This window comes from Pteronotus mesoamericanus, unplaced genomic scaffold, assembly GCF_021234165.1.
Source record: "Pteronotus mesoamericanus isolate MK-2021 breed Mesoamerican mustached bat unplaced genomic scaffold, CSHL_Meso_final contig_65, whole genome shotgun sequence".
Classification (NCBI taxonomy): Eukaryota; Metazoa; Chordata; class Mammalia; order Chiroptera; family Mormoopidae; genus Pteronotus; species Pteronotus mesoamericanus.
The window spans coordinates 12,694,454-12,707,901 of NW_026555228.1; the positions used below are offsets into that span (position 1 = coordinate 12,694,454).

The window sequence follows — 13,448 nt, forward strand, 5'->3', positions numbered from 1 at the left end:
CAAAAGAAAGAATATTAGTACAGCTTGAAAGGAAATAGTGAAAGTTGAAAAGAAATGGTGGAACATCTCAAAGGGCCAGTCTTCAGCATTTGGCTGATACAAACACTAAATACTATTATAATGCAAAGTAACTCATTTCTTAGTAAACTTAAGGAATTATCAGTACTAAGGCTCCCGGAAGGCCATGCAGTAGAGAGTGACTTAGGCACAGAAGAGAGCTGGAAACAACGCTCCATCAATTCTCACTATACAGGGTCAGCCGAACAGCTGATTCTATTGAAAATATCGAATCAATAGTGAAAAGATTTCTTTACTACTTCATGCCATGGTCATTGTTAAAGAAGGTTTTACACGTACGGGGATGTGTCCTGTAGGTACTCCACTCTGTGTATCATCCACCATAGGGGCCAAATCACCAAATACGTTTACTCTGAAAGAGGTTATAATCGGACCACCCCCTTTCTGCCGGCCACCATCTGGGAATATATAATTAGGTCATGTCATCCATGAGAAGTGATGTAGCAAAGTTTCTAGTGGGAGAAGTTTATGTGCTAAATGTTTAAGGCCTTACTTTCTTTCATATATGTTTTTAAAACTTTAATTCTTAAAACGCATCAGTAAGACCTGATGCACATCAAGGATCTGAGCTCTCATGACATGGCAACTTGAGGAACACTAGGCTGCAGTTAAGTGGGCAATGGGGCTGTGATTCTGTGGTCTAGACTTGGTGCAGGTTTTCCTGGTGGCCTTCTCTCAGTTATCCACGGGTGAGGGGGGGTGGATAAGGAAGCAGAACATATGACTAATCCTGTAATTTCGGAGCATGGTTTCTAGGCAATGTCAGGCTTACTGGAGTCTTTGCGAACTGGTCCCTAAGCATGGGGAGTATACATCCTGGCTTGTCCATACTGGTTTACACCCATTTTCCCAGCATAATTACTAGTACCGCCCTTTCAAGAGTATCCTAGTTTGGATGATAGATTATATGGTCACCCTATCTAGAGACCATACCCACTTGACAACTGAGTTCTGGGAAACAAGGCCGTAAGTATTGCTTGATGGATCATCTACAATACTCAGGTCCCCTTGGGGCTATGAACAGATTTCGACAGGACTCAATGCCTCTGTGCCTTACTCTGTCCCTCCAGGGCCACTCTGACTCATGTGCGCACACACACCATCCCAGGGGCTTTCTTGCTCTTGCTCTTCCAACTTGCCAAGCTCCTTCCTGGGAGGAGACCTTTGCAAAATGTGCCCTTGACCTAGACTGATCAACCCCAATTTTTCCCTAGCTAAATGCTATTCATCCTTTAGATCAAGGCTTTCCCCTGTCCGCTGCCCTCTGATTTAGATAAGAACCTTTAATTCACATTCACAGCATCCATGAGCTTTCTGATATGTGTAAATATTTCACTTATGTTTGAATCCTTCACTGACATATAAGCTTCATGAGGGCACAATATCCTTAGGACCTCCTAACATGCAGTATTCAAACATTTGTATAAAAAACGTTTGGGTAGGCCCTGGCCAGGTAGCTCGGTTAGCTGGAGCACCATACTGATATGCCAAGGTTGTGGGTTCAATCCCCAATCAGGGCACATACAAGAATCAACCAATGAATGCACTGGTGAGTGGAACAACAAGTCAATGTCTGTCTGTCTGTCTCAAATCAATCAATAGAATTTTTTTTTAAGTTTGGGTATGTAATTAATGAAGAACAAAAAGAGACTTATGGAGATAAGTGAGATAACCATGTCCAACAATTGGGTCTGTCATAAAAACTATGTGATTCTAGTCCTGGCCAGTGTGGCTTGGTTGGCTGGAGCATCGTTCTGTGCACTGAAATGTCACAGGTTCGATTCCCCATCAGGGCACATACCTAGGTTGCAGGTTTGGTCCCCAGTCAGGGCATGTATAGGGGGCAACTAATCAATGTTTCTCTCTTACATTGAAGTTTTCTCTCTCTCTCTCCCTTCCTGTCTTTCTAAAATCAATTTAAAAATCTATCCCCAGATGACAATTAAAAAAAAAAAAAACTACGTGGTTCTCTACCTAGTTAAATATACTTTAGATCCGAATTACCTTAATACAATGCTTGCCGAGTACTTCTAGTACTATTCTTATACAATCTACTATCTATATTTGCCAGGATCTCAATCTCAAAAATATAAGCTGCAAAATTCATAGGCTTTTTTTTTTTTTTTTATCTTTTGGACATTAAGAAAATGAGCCCATGGAAACATTCTTTTGGTTGAGGAAAACAACTTTGTGGCTAGGAAAATGTTTTGTTTGGTTACATACCATTTATAGTATAATAAAACAAGACAGTTAAACATCTCACTAAAGAAATACTGAGCCCACCCACCCTATTACAGATCAGGTCTCTCTTGGAAGAAGCCTTCATGATCTCAGGTAAAAACCAACATTCTGACTTCAAAAGACAGTTTGCAATTTAGCACAAGCCAGAAATAAACTTTTTGCATTTTCAGAGAAAAAATTTTATTTAAAACATGTCATACCTCAATCATTCTCCTTATAATCTAATTTAATATATACTGGGTTTCATTGTTTTTTAGTAATCAATACATTTATTTAACCCAATATACCTAAAATATTATTTTAGCCCTGAGCAGTGTGGCTCAGAGAGCTGGGTGTCATCCCGCAAAATGAAAGGTCTCCGGTTCGATTACCGGTCAGGGCACAGGCCTGGGTTGCGGGCCGGGTCCCTGATTGGGGGCGGGGGTGCGAGAGGCAGTTGATCGACGTTTCTCTCACACCTCGACGTTTGTCTCCCTCTCTTTCTCCCTTCCCCTCTCTCTAAAAATAGATACATCTTTTTTAAAAATAAATATTACTTTAACATATTATCAATATAAAAATAATGAGATAGTTTACATTCTTTTTATTTCTACCATGTCTTCTAAATTTGGTGTGAATTTATACTTAATAGCAGACTTCAATTCAGACTGGCTCCAGTTCAGGCACTCAGCAGCTAATGGCTGCCGCCCCGCACTACACAGAGCTAGAGGAATAAGCTAAAAAGCACTGTGGTGGTTAGTTTTATGTGTCACCTTGGCCAGACTACAGTAGACAATTCATAGTAAAAAAAATCATGTTTGTCCACAAACATGAATGATAATTTCTATTAGCAAAATGAAAACATTTGTTTTAATCAAAACATGTATCTGTAATTAATATGCACTGCCATGTGAAGAGGGATTTTCAGCCAAACCTTTGAGGTACGGCAGCCCCCTGAAATGTCTGAGTCCTCACCAGCTGAATTATTTTGATCTATTAATTAACTTTTCCAAAATGCAGTGTCCTCATTTGTAAAGCTGGGACAGTAACAGAGCCTGCCTCACAGACTCTTCCAGGAGCAAAGACTTTAGTGTCCAGGGCCAAGTTCACAGCAAGCGTTCACTAAACATTACCTATTTTATGTGGTAGGTCACCCAGCTTTTTGGATGAGGAAATAAAAGGCAAGGATAAACACCCTGTTAAAGACCCCAATGAAATTAATGTGACAGGCAGAATAACGCTCTCCCCCCACCCAAAGATGTTTGCATCCTAATCCTGGAACCTGTGGAACCTGTGACTGTGTATTTACACAGTAACAGTCACAGGTTCCAGGATTAGGATAGCAGAGGAGAACTAAAGTGGCACTGGAACTGAGGTTGCTCATCAGCTAACCTGACAATGGGGAGATTACCTCGGATTATCTGGGTGGGTCCAAAGGAATCAGGAGCATTCCTACAGCTGAGAGGGAGGCAGAAGCCAGAGTCGGAGAAGTAAGAAGGGCACAGGACTCCTGGCTTTGAAGATGGAGAAGGAGGGCCACGACCGCAGGAGTGCTGCAGCCTCTAGACGCTGGGAACAGCCCCTCAGCTGAGGGCCAGCCACACAGACCGTGGTCCTGCACGTGCGAAGAACTGAATTCTGTCAACAGCCTGAATGAGCAGGGTGCTCCCCTGGGCCCTCCAGAAAGGACTGCGGCCCAGTTGATACCTTGATTTAGCACCAGACTTCTGACCTACAGAGTCTAAGATACATCTGCGCTACTGTCAGCCAGTAAATCTGTGGTCATTTGTCATGACAGTAATAAAAAACTAAAACACTGCTAGGGAGGACTCGACTAATGGGGATAAGCCCTATGGCTCCCTTTTCCACCAGGAGATGTTATCTTCTTGGGCAGGAGCGAAGATGTGCAGTGTCATGTGACATCTAGCATGGCTGGCATGCTAGAGCCTGTCCGTTTTATGGGTTTCTCACACGGCTAAACTCACTTAATCCTCCGAACAGCCCCCATGAGCTACTACACCCATTTTCCAGGGCTCCGGAGCAACTTGCAAAGGGTTTCCAGTCTTGTAAGAGGTGGGGTGGGGATGGCGCCTCACATGCCCGCTGCGAAGTCCACTCCCGCAGCCTCCAGGCCACGCTGCGTCCTGCCAGGTCCACCTTTTTTGCTATCGAAAGTGTATGTCTTTTGAAAAAGATGACTTTTTTTTTCCAGGATTTCTAACTTGTTATTTTGCTAAGTAATGACATTTAAAAAAAGAAAATCCATTGTCTGGTACCGGTTTTTCTTAGAATTTTAAACAGCAAAAACTAGAGAGGGCACAAATTCAGAACAAATTTAGCTTTAGAGAAAACCTACCATATTGTCCTTATTTTTATTTTTATTTTATTGTGGTGAGAACACTTAACATGAGCTCTACCCTCCTGACAAATTTTTAAGTGCGCAATACAGTATTGCTAACTACAATGTTGTACAACAGATCTCTAGAACATATTTATCTTGCGTAATGGAAACTTTATACCCATTGAACAACCCCCCATTTCTCTCTGCTCCAGCCCTTGCCAACCATCATTCTACTCTCTGCTTCTATGAGCTTGACTATTTTAGATATTTCATGTACATGGAATTATGCAGTATTTCTCTTGTGACTGGCTTATTTCAAAGATGATCATTTTAAATCATTTAAGTCACATAACATAGCTAAAGTGGAGTGTGTTTATTAGACAGTTAAGGAACTTTAAATGGCGGAAGAGAAAGCAGGACATATTCTCTCGGAGTGGTGGCTGCTGCTTCCCCTTCATATTCCTGCTGAGGCAGCAAGGCCCGGAATACAACTATTAAAAGCTCAGCTTCAGAAGTTCTGCTCAGTTTTCATGATAGTAATGGGTTTATAGATTTCTTTATATATTTTCCTGCCCTTTCAAGAATTAAGATTTTCCTTTTTAGTTATTTTTGGGCTCTAATTGTCATTCAACAATTCTTTGATAGTAACTTGTTCCATGTCATAAAAACCTAGTGAAAACTAAACATGATATTTACTGAGACATATTGCTGTGTTGGGCAATTTATAGGACAACTCCACTCTGTGACCCCGGCGCCTGACACCCACAGCTGGCCTGCATCTCTGATACTCAGACGTTGGGCTGAGACTATTCTGAAAAAGTTAGCAATGGACAATCAATAAACAGTCCCATGCTTTTATTAAGCACCTATAGTCAAGGAGTGAAAACCGTAATGGAAAAAAATCAACAAATCAACTACATTAAGAACTTCTGATCTTCAAAAGACACCAAAACTGAAAAGACAAGCCTCAAATTGGAAGAAGACATTTGTAAACATGTGACCAAAAAATATTAGTATCTAGGAAAGATATAAATAACTTTTATAAGCCATTAAGAGAGGGACAAATGACCCATATAAAAAATGGCCAAAAGACATGAACAGGCACTTCAAGAAGAAATCAATTAACATGTGAAAGATGTTTGACCTCGTAAGTAATCAAGGAAAGGTATATTAAAACAAAAATGAGGCCTAGCTACTGTGGCTCAGTGGGTTGGGTGCTGGCCTGAGAACTGAAAGGTTGCCGGTTCGATTCCCAGTCAGGGCACATGCCTGGGTTGTGGGCCAGGTGGTGTGAGAGGCAACCAATGGATATTTCTCTCACACATTCATGTTTCTCTCCCTCTCTCCCTCCCTCCCTCCCTTACCCTCTCTCTAAAATACAAATTAAATATTTAATAAAAATAAAATTGTCTAAGACGTTCAAAGATCTAGTATTCATCCTGTCTTTCCCATAATTGGGTAACTATAGATGAGAGAAAGCAGTTCCTTATTCAAGTACTCCAGATAATATGTGAAAATGAAATGACAGAAGTAAAAAGACATCATTTTCCAAGCCCAGTGAACCACTGAGTCTAGGCATTGAGCATCAATAGCCACTACCACCAAAAGAGCAAAGTAAAACCCAGATTTATGTGTCTACATATACCTACAGCCTTCTCAACAGGATCAAACACAACCCTGATTAAGCAGCCCCTGGATCCAGCCACCAATCAGCAGAAAATGCATAAAAGAGAGGAACCTGTTCAAGTGCACCATGTACATGCAGTTAGCAAAACCCCAGCTGCTGGAAACTTTGCAGGTCCAACATGCTAGGTCCTTTTAACAGATATATTGTAAGGAAAATAAAAGGACGGAAGGGGAACCTGTAGATTAAAAGTGACTTAAAAGGAAAAAAGAAAAAAAAGACTTAAAAGGCATATGAAGTCAGAAATAATAACAGGCAAGACTAAAGTGACAGGGATAAACACTTAGGGGAATAAGCCATAAAGAAAGAGAAGAAAATTATTAGTATAAAAGTCAGGATGGTAGGTATTTTTGGACAGAGGAAGAAGACTGTGATTGAGGTGGGCTACATGCACGGGTTTCTGGGGTGGCTAACAAAGTTCCTTTTTTGGGGGGGGGGTCCTAGATGATGCTTACAAGGGAGTCTGCCTTATAATAATTCCCTCAGCAGACCCTATGAATCAGGAATCCCAGCCTTGCAAAACTTACTAAACCATAACACGTGTACAAAAATGCTCCCAAGTCGGTGTGCAACAACAATATAATGAAAACCACCCAGCTAGCCAACAACATGGGCATTTTCCCACAAAGATATACAAGTATTCTACAGCAGGGAAAATGAATAAACTACAACTATACATAGCCGATAAACATAATGTTAAGGGGAAAAAAGTTACAAAATAATACATATGGTAAGACTCCCTCTAGATAACACTCTATATATTTGTTTTTGGTATATACTTACATTATAAAAACAAAAACAGGCAAGCTCAACTATAGTGTTTTATAATATACATGTATGTGGTTAAACTAAGAAAAGTTTAAAGAAAAACATGGGAATGAAAAATAAAAATCTGGGGAGAAGGAGGAGCCCATGGAGAACTTAAAAGGTATGGTCATTTCCTATTTTTAAAGGTGGATGGGTGATTGGTATATGTGTGGTCATTATACTGTTTGATTTTAAACTCTATATATACAGTTGATCCTTGAACAGCAGGTTTGAACTGCATGGGTGCACTTATATGTGACTTTTCTTCAATAAATACCTGTACTATTTCGGATCTGAGGATGGGAGTCTGTGGATGTGGAGGGCTGACTCTATGCATTGATCTATGCCCCGTTCCATAGAAGACTGAAACAGCCACAGATTTCAGTATCTTTGGGGGGTCCTGGAACCAATCTCCCACAGATACCAAAGGACAACGAAGCTTTGGGTAAGCCAAAAGTTACACATGGTTTGACTGTGTGGGGGGTTGGCGCTCCTAATCCGTGTTGTTCAAGGGTGAAGTGCACATTGTATGTTCTTTTACCTCAAACAAAACCAAACCCTAGACTACCCTATGATGACAAAATTTCTGAATACGCCCATCTCTGCCTCACAGTTCTGACAGACAGCTCACTTTAGCTGAAGCACATAAATTCCTCTTAAGTGACCAATGACAATGACTGAACTAAAAGACAACCTCATCCAAACTTTATTGGTATAGGACTCAGTGCAAACACTTAGAATTCCTAAAAGGGAAGAGGGATATGGCAGAGCAGAAAAATGCCCCAGACTTACTTGGGGCCTTTGAGAGTAATATAGCTCCATGGGAAATAATAAAATTGAGAATTGAGCCATCATTCATACCACTTAAAATTCCAGGGCCTTGCTTTAAACAGAGTGCGTACAAATTTCTTTGACTATTTATAAGCCAAAATCATGTCCATCTGTTAAATCATTACAGTACAAACAATTATGAATTAAATGGCATCTAACAGAGACTGGTAACTGAAGCCTGACCAGAAAACTAATTTTCAGACAAGCCAAGAAAAAAAACAAGAATCGGTTTTATAAAGTGTTCCCCAATTTCCTTCCAAGAGATAGTTCCTGAGCCCTGAAAGATTCCTGTTCCAGGGTAGCTTAAATCTTTGTTCTCATTAATAAAACAAACAATCACTGAGACTCACAAAGCCAAACAAGGAGGGCAGGAGAACCAATAAAAAAACAATGTCATTTCACTACCAAATAATTCCTGAAGATATCAAATCTTGAATTAAAAAAAAAATCTTGAATTAATAGAGCCTTCTGCTATTTTTCATTTAAAACTTGTGCTAAATGTTTAGGTAGTCAACATTGATTTTATTACCTTCTATTGAAAACAGAGAAGAAAAGTGTGCTTTGAGAGTAAACAAATGAAAGAACACTGAGTTCCTCATGACTCTGGCGAGGTAAGGGCTTAGGAGAGAAAGAAATGCAGAGTGACCACGAGCTAGTTAGACATCTTTACTACTTTACTCCCCAAACGCACGCAAATAAATGTGAGCAGCTTTAAAATCTATCATTTTCAAATTATCATAAAATGCTGTTTGACTTGCATTCCAACCACAGTCCCATTGCTTGCGCAGAGCAGAGCAGAGACACTATTTCCAAGCAAGAGGCTCCAGGGGGACCCCGCTTGGCTTTGGTGCGCATGTGTCTGCCTGACAACACAGTAAACACTCAGAGCTGACGCTGAGTTTCACTTTCCACACCTCTTTCGAGGGCTGTGTATGCCTTCCCTGACACTCTAGTGTTTTCTTTCCCACATAAAACTCAGTGTGAACTTAAGGAATTGTTTAAACAGGAAAGGAAACTTCCAAAGAAAATATCAGAAATGAAAGTAAAACAATGAGTGTTTTTCTTTCAAAGGGAATGAATGCCGAAGGGCACTTGGTATTAATAGCGAACTTCCTCCTCAAGAGCTAGTTTAAATAGGCTCAATAGAGACTAATTAGCCTTTAGATACTATCAGTACAAAAATTAGTCCAGATTTCAATGGAAGATTATATATACAATGAGGGGGGCTTATAATTTATCCTATAATATTACTTTCAAATTCTAGTTCCAAATTCCGCATTTTAATTTTGAGAGAGTTGTTCATACTTTTAAGAGTATTTTGATTTGAGGTGACAGGAGTCAAAATCAACCTCCTTAAGTTTACAAGGTAGAAGGTGTGTTACTATAAGGATTCTAATTCTTCCTTAGCGAGCTGTGCCTCTGAGTGCTTGGAGACATAATGCCTTGTTCTGTACTCATTCTTCCTTATCAGGGAGAGAGGGAAAATGCCAGCAAACATAAGCAACATCCAATCAACTACACAGCTGGGAGAAGAGATAAAAGAGGACACCCCCTTACAGTCACACAGCCTCCTCCCTCTGCCCCTTGCCCATCAGTCAGCACAGAGAATCTGGCCTGTAGCTGAGATACAGTATTGCTAAAGGAAAGAAGACGCACTTATGATAAGTGAAATAGCAAGAGCAGTCTTAGTTATTTGTCTTTTGCCTGGGAGTAGAGTTTTGTTCCCTTTGCCTCCCATTTTGATAAAACTTTCATATAATATGTTATACTTTGAGCAAATTATAAATACAGTACAGCGGCAATCATGGCCTAAGACCGTTGTGGAATGCATCTTACAGTTACTATTTATTCAGCCCTGCTGATAATAAGCAAACGCATGGAAGTTCTATTGCTCCTCCACTAAGGGTCACCCGAGAATCTGAGAAGTGTGACGAATAAATGCAAAAGGCAAAATTCTTGTTAGGTTATCAAGAATTTTACAAAACCCTAGAGAAACCACATATTTAAACGAAAAGGAAGATAATGAAAAAGATTTCTCACCTTTTGAAAGTTCTCCTTCCACAAATCTTCGACGAATATGTATCCTCGTAAACCCCAGTCATATAATTTCTCTCCACTGACCTTGAAACAAAATATAAAAGATCCATTGCTAGTCCATACATGACTAGTGAGGAAGGGAATTTCTCATTTTTCTTTTTCCAATATAACTCTATTTAAGCATATGACGACTATAGAAGTCTTGGGATGTAAACATTGAAACTGTGCAACATGAGCAAATAAAAAATAGTAAGAAGGATAGAATAAGAAGAAAAACAGCTTGACTGTGTACAGTTATCATTAAAAATAATCTGCTATCAATCAGGTATATATATATTCCAAAGTTTCACAGTTTCAAGAACAAAAATGTAGATCACTGCTGATACGGGAAATTCCCAAACCTCTACCTACCCCATCTAGCACATGACAGCCAGCCAAGTCACATTTGCCAAGCTGAAAATCAATCATTCATTTAAGGAGCTTAGGTTAAAAACTGGTGAACCCAATGAAGATGCTCTCAGTTTTCCCAGGTCCCCCAAAATATAAGAGTGTTCGAGTTTCCACAGGCATTTTGTGTCCGATTCCAAATTCCTTTCTACAACATCCTGAGAGGTAGGTCCCAGAGTCAGAGAATATTTTGAGGTCAGGGGTTCACTACGTTAAAAGGCACTTGTCCGCCTTTGGCTAGCTAGCATTAATGGCTGGAAACTTTTTTTTTTTTAAGTATTGAGCTTTCTTTTAAAACATGCTTCCAGTAATTTGCATTCATTGGTCCTAGTTACAACAAAGAATGTTGATTATTCTTCCACATGACAGTATTTCAAATTTCTAAAAAGTTATTATTCTCTCCCTAATTTTATAATAATTTATCCATATATAGCATTTCAGTTTACAAAGCACATTCACAGGAATTATCTCTATTCTATATAACAACCCTGTGCGGTAAGTAGGCAAAGGTGCTAAGGAAATATTCAGAGGCCAAGTGACTTGTCTAAGGTCACAGTTCTAGTAAATCCAGTGGTCATTGTAACATGCTGGTTTCTTACAAATTATATTCTTCCAGTTGCTCCAACTGTTCCTAAAATATGGTATGATATGATTCTTGGACCCACTGGGAGACATTTTGAGCATCCACCACATACATGGCACTGTTTTCGGTGGTATAAAGTTCTGAGAGGAAAATAACATTCATTGTTATTTTACTGGTTTTCTTACAGAACTTTTATTCAAACACTAGTGAACAGAAAATAAGAATACATGCTATTAAGAGGCTTGTTCAAGGTCAGAGTAGTCATTAAAAAAAAACCCACAAAAATTTAAACTGTGGAATAGGAACCAGATAACACTAAACCAGTATCAGAAAATCTTTTTCAATCACTGATGTTTGGTGTGTTTTATTTTGGCAAAATACACATACCATAAAATGTACCATTTTAACCATTTTTAGGTGTACAATTCAAGTGGCATTAAATACATTCACAATGTTATGCGATCATTACCACTATCCATTTTTGGGACTTTTTCATCATCCTAAACAGATCACTAATGTTTTATATCCAGTGAAAATAAAGTTAATTATTTTGTTCTGGCTTACCCTAGATATGAAATAAAAGATGAAACTCCTTCCCACTGACTTTAAAATAAATTACAATACAACTCAGATTTCCATCCTACTATCTTGGTTGTGAACCCAAAAGATCTTTTTCAACATATGGTACAGCATATAAGATTTAAAAAAAGACTTCTACTTAGCGGGCAGCTACCTACGCTTCTCAGCCAGCAGCCAGGCCCACCCTATCCACTTACTGTTTAAACCATAACAGAATGACATAATGTTAGATTATTTTTATGACCCAGAGCAGGCAGAATGATCCACTGTTCCTGACCTGGGGCTGAAACAGGCTGAAGAACATTAACTATCTGCTTCCAGGACTGCTATAAACGATGTCAAGCTCATGCTAAAGAGATCTGACTGGCGATTGTCACCAAAGCCATCAACTGCCCACAGCTGGAGCCAATGGGCTCCCGCCTACAACTGTAGCACAATCCAGGAATCTAGACTCAATCCTGTCACAAGGACTCCACGGAGCTCAGTGTCACATCAGTCTGGCTTAGAGTCTTCAGAGCCCAATTCTGGTGACAGCACTGAAGCTCCTCCTAGGACCGGGTCTCCGTGTAATATGGCAGTTCTGGCAACTTGGTCCCTGCCCCCATATGCTATCCAGGAACTCAAAACCTACAGCCTGCTTTGTCCTTGCCAGTTTTCCAAGGAACTCTGTATCTAGAGTCCCACTGAGTCCAGACACCACTGGCCTGACAGAATCTAGTCTACATCAGTGGTTCTCAAATGTCATAGGCATTAAAACCCGCAGGAGCGCTTGCTAAAACAGACACTAACCCCGACTCTCAGACTGTCTGAGTCAGTAGGTCTGCGCTGGGGCCCGAGAATTTGCACTTCCTTTTTTAACTTCAAAAAACAAATTTTTGTTATTTATTTTTATCCAAAAGAATGTGTTTCCCTATCATGAAGATGTGATAACCACACTACCAACAGTAGCAAAGTCTGCACGGTTACACTGAGGGGGAGTGTTCACTGGGTATTCCCATGTCTCAGAGATCTTGGAGGGAAAGAGGAAAAGAAAAATTCCTCCAAACAAACCCAAAACCCATGATGACTTTTGGAGCACACATGACATGACAGTGTCTGTCTTCTTTCATTGTCAGCTGCAGGTGTACTTCAGTAGGATCAAGTGCAATTTAACTTAAGTAAACCCTTCATATCAACTCCAGCACCTTAACTATCTCCTAACTGTTAGCAGCAATCAGCAGAGTGGATCCCTATTTTCAAAAACTATAAGATACCTCAGAAACCAGTGAAGATAGATGCAAAAGTGACCTCACTTGGTTGTCTTTTAGTAGTCCAGTACCCTTAATCAGCAGAGATACTAAACAAAGTGGCAAGGAAAGCAGTACCTGGGGTGCTGGCTTTAAAGGCTGTATGGAGGAGAGTGATCAGAGTTAGTCTGCTGTCCTAAGCCAGACAGAGACCTCCATGTCAATGTAGGATCACTGCAAGTTGTAGACAAAAGGCATTTTTCATTTGTCCACATGGTTAGTTCCTGCAGGTTCCATGAGAATTTGCATTCCTAACAGGTTCCCAGGGGATTCTGATATTGCTGGTCCAGGGGCCATACTGAGACCTGCTGGTCCTGCTGTTACGGACTAACTTATGTTCCCTGTCAAATTCACATGTTGAAGCCTTAACCCACAGTATGACTCTATTTAGAGACAGGGCCCTTTAAGATTAAAGGAGGTTATAAGGGAGGGGCTCTAATCCATTATGATTGGTGTCACTGTAGGATGAGGACAAGACACCAAGGATGTGTGCGTACAATGAAAAGGCATGTGAAGACACAGCGAGAAGGCGGCCATCTGCAAGCCAAGGAGAGG

The 13,448-nt window shown here is 40.2% G+C and overlaps 1 protein-coding gene and 1 non-coding gene across 4 annotated transcripts in view; both read right to left on the reverse strand.

Annotated features, from left to right (window-relative positions):
* Window positions 1-13,448, reverse strand: part of APOO (apolipoprotein O) — a 275,320-nt gene that overhangs the window by 226,120 nt on the left and 35,752 nt on the right. For all 3 annotated transcript variants that reach the window (XM_054581154.1, XM_054581150.1, XM_054581151.1), the window contains one exon: window positions 10,002-10,082. In XM_054581154.1, coding sequence (XP_054437129.1) covers window positions 10,002-10,082 — 81 coding nt within the window. The remainder of the gene's footprint in view (window positions 1-10,001; window positions 10,083-13,448) is intronic.
* Window positions 12,992-13,131, reverse strand: LOC129077015 (small Cajal body-specific RNA 3). Its single transcript, XR_008529776.1, has one exon. It is a non-coding gene; the product is annotated as a small Cajal body-specific RNA 3 (non-coding RNA).